Source organism: Meleagris gallopavo, unplaced genomic scaffold, assembly GCF_000146605.3.
Source record: "Meleagris gallopavo isolate NT-WF06-2002-E0010 breed Aviagen turkey brand Nicholas breeding stock unplaced genomic scaffold, Turkey_5.1 ChrUn_random_7180001863238, whole genome shotgun sequence".
In the NCBI taxonomy this organism is placed as follows: domain Eukaryota; kingdom Metazoa; phylum Chordata; class Aves; order Galliformes; family Phasianidae; genus Meleagris; species Meleagris gallopavo.
This window is the reverse complement of record NW_011128720.1, coordinates 1-1,322: the sequence shown is the minus strand read 5'-3', so window position 1 is coordinate 1,322 and position 1,322 is coordinate 1. Positions and strand designations below refer to the sequence as shown.

Below are 1,322 nucleotides of genomic sequence, written 5' to 3'. Positions count from 1 at the left end.
ATATATATATATATATATATAATATATATATTCCTCACTTATTCGAGCGTACATTTAAAATGGAGATTTACAGACACGTATAAAGAGCGCTGTCCTGGCAGGGGGGAGGCAGCCGGCCCGGCCCCTCTTGGCCCGCAGCGCCGTTAAATAGGATTCCTCTTATATACAGCTGCAGCTCGAGGTCGCTTGCTACTGGCGGCTGAGCTCGCTGGGGAAGAGACAGAGAAGCGAAGGCTGCAGTTGGGAGGGGTAGCGGCGGTCCGGGAGCTGTGCGGGCCCTTGGCTGTGCCGGCCCTTAGCTCTGCCCGCTGCGCGTTGGGTCCCGGGGTGGAGGCGGAGGAGCGCTGGAGACGCTGTCGTGCAACTTTCGGACGTGCTTCTTTAAATCAAAGTTTCTGCAAAATCCTTTGCCGCAAGTGACGCACGTGAAGGGCTTCTTGTCGTTGTGGGTGTGCATGTGGAAAGTCAAGTTATAGATCTGGTGGAAGGCTTTGTTGCAAATGGTGCATTTGTACTGCTTCTCTCCGCTATGGGTCAGCTTGTGGTTCTTGTAGTTGCCTGCGAGGAAGAAGGAAGGTGGGAAAGGGGTTACCGAGGGTGCCAGGTGAGGGGGGCAGGAAGCGAATCCCCGCGCCCCGTCCCGCTGTCAGAGCCGCTCCGCGTCATCGCCGGGGCACAAATGAGGGCAGGGTCAGCCCGGTGACCCGCGGCAAATGGAGAGCGCCCGGGATTAGGCCCGCGGCCCCGCACCTCTCATTTAAAAAGCATTTCGGGAGCCCCGGCAGCGGTCCCCGTGCTGCGGCCCGGCTTAGGATTGTAATTGGGAGAGGTGGCGGCAGCTCGGCCCCGCACCCCCCGTTCCTGCAGTCGGGCAGGGCCCGCTAAATCCCCACGTTAATGATAACGGAACACCCCTCGACCCGGCCCCGCTCACCTTTCTGGTGGAAGCCCTTGCCGCAGAACTCGCAGACGAAGGGTTTGTAGCCGGCGTGGATGCGGATGTGGGTGTTGAGCGTGGAGCTCCTGTTGAACGCCTTCCCACACTGGTTGCATTTGTGGGGCTTCTCCTGCGCGGGGAGGGGGGGACGGGAGGGGACGAGAGGCCCGTTAGGGGCTGCGGGGAGAAGCCGCCCCCTACCCCCTACCCTCACCTCCCCACCTACCTGCGTGTGGATGATTTTGTGCCGGCACAGGGTGCTGGCTTGGCGGAAGCCCTTCCCGCAGACCTTGCACACGAACGGCCGAGCCCCCGTGTGCACCGGCATGTGCCGGGTGAGGTTGTAGTGCGCGTTGAACACCTGTGGGGAAGCAGCGGTGAGACG

General features: G+C 60.9%; 1 protein-coding gene across 1 annotated transcript; it reads right to left on the bottom strand.

The window, feature by feature from the left end:
- Window positions 1-11: 11 nt before the first annotated feature.
- LOC100548153 (fez family zinc finger protein 2-like) lies at window positions 12-1,313 on the bottom strand (the record flags this gene model as incomplete). The annotated part of the gene is made up of 3 exons (XM_010726963.2): window positions 12-558; window positions 935-1,067; window positions 1,164-1,313. Coding segments are annotated over 3 exons (546 nt in total), but the record flags the coding sequence as incomplete, so codon positions are not given.
- Window positions 1,314-1,322: the final 9 nt, after the last annotated feature.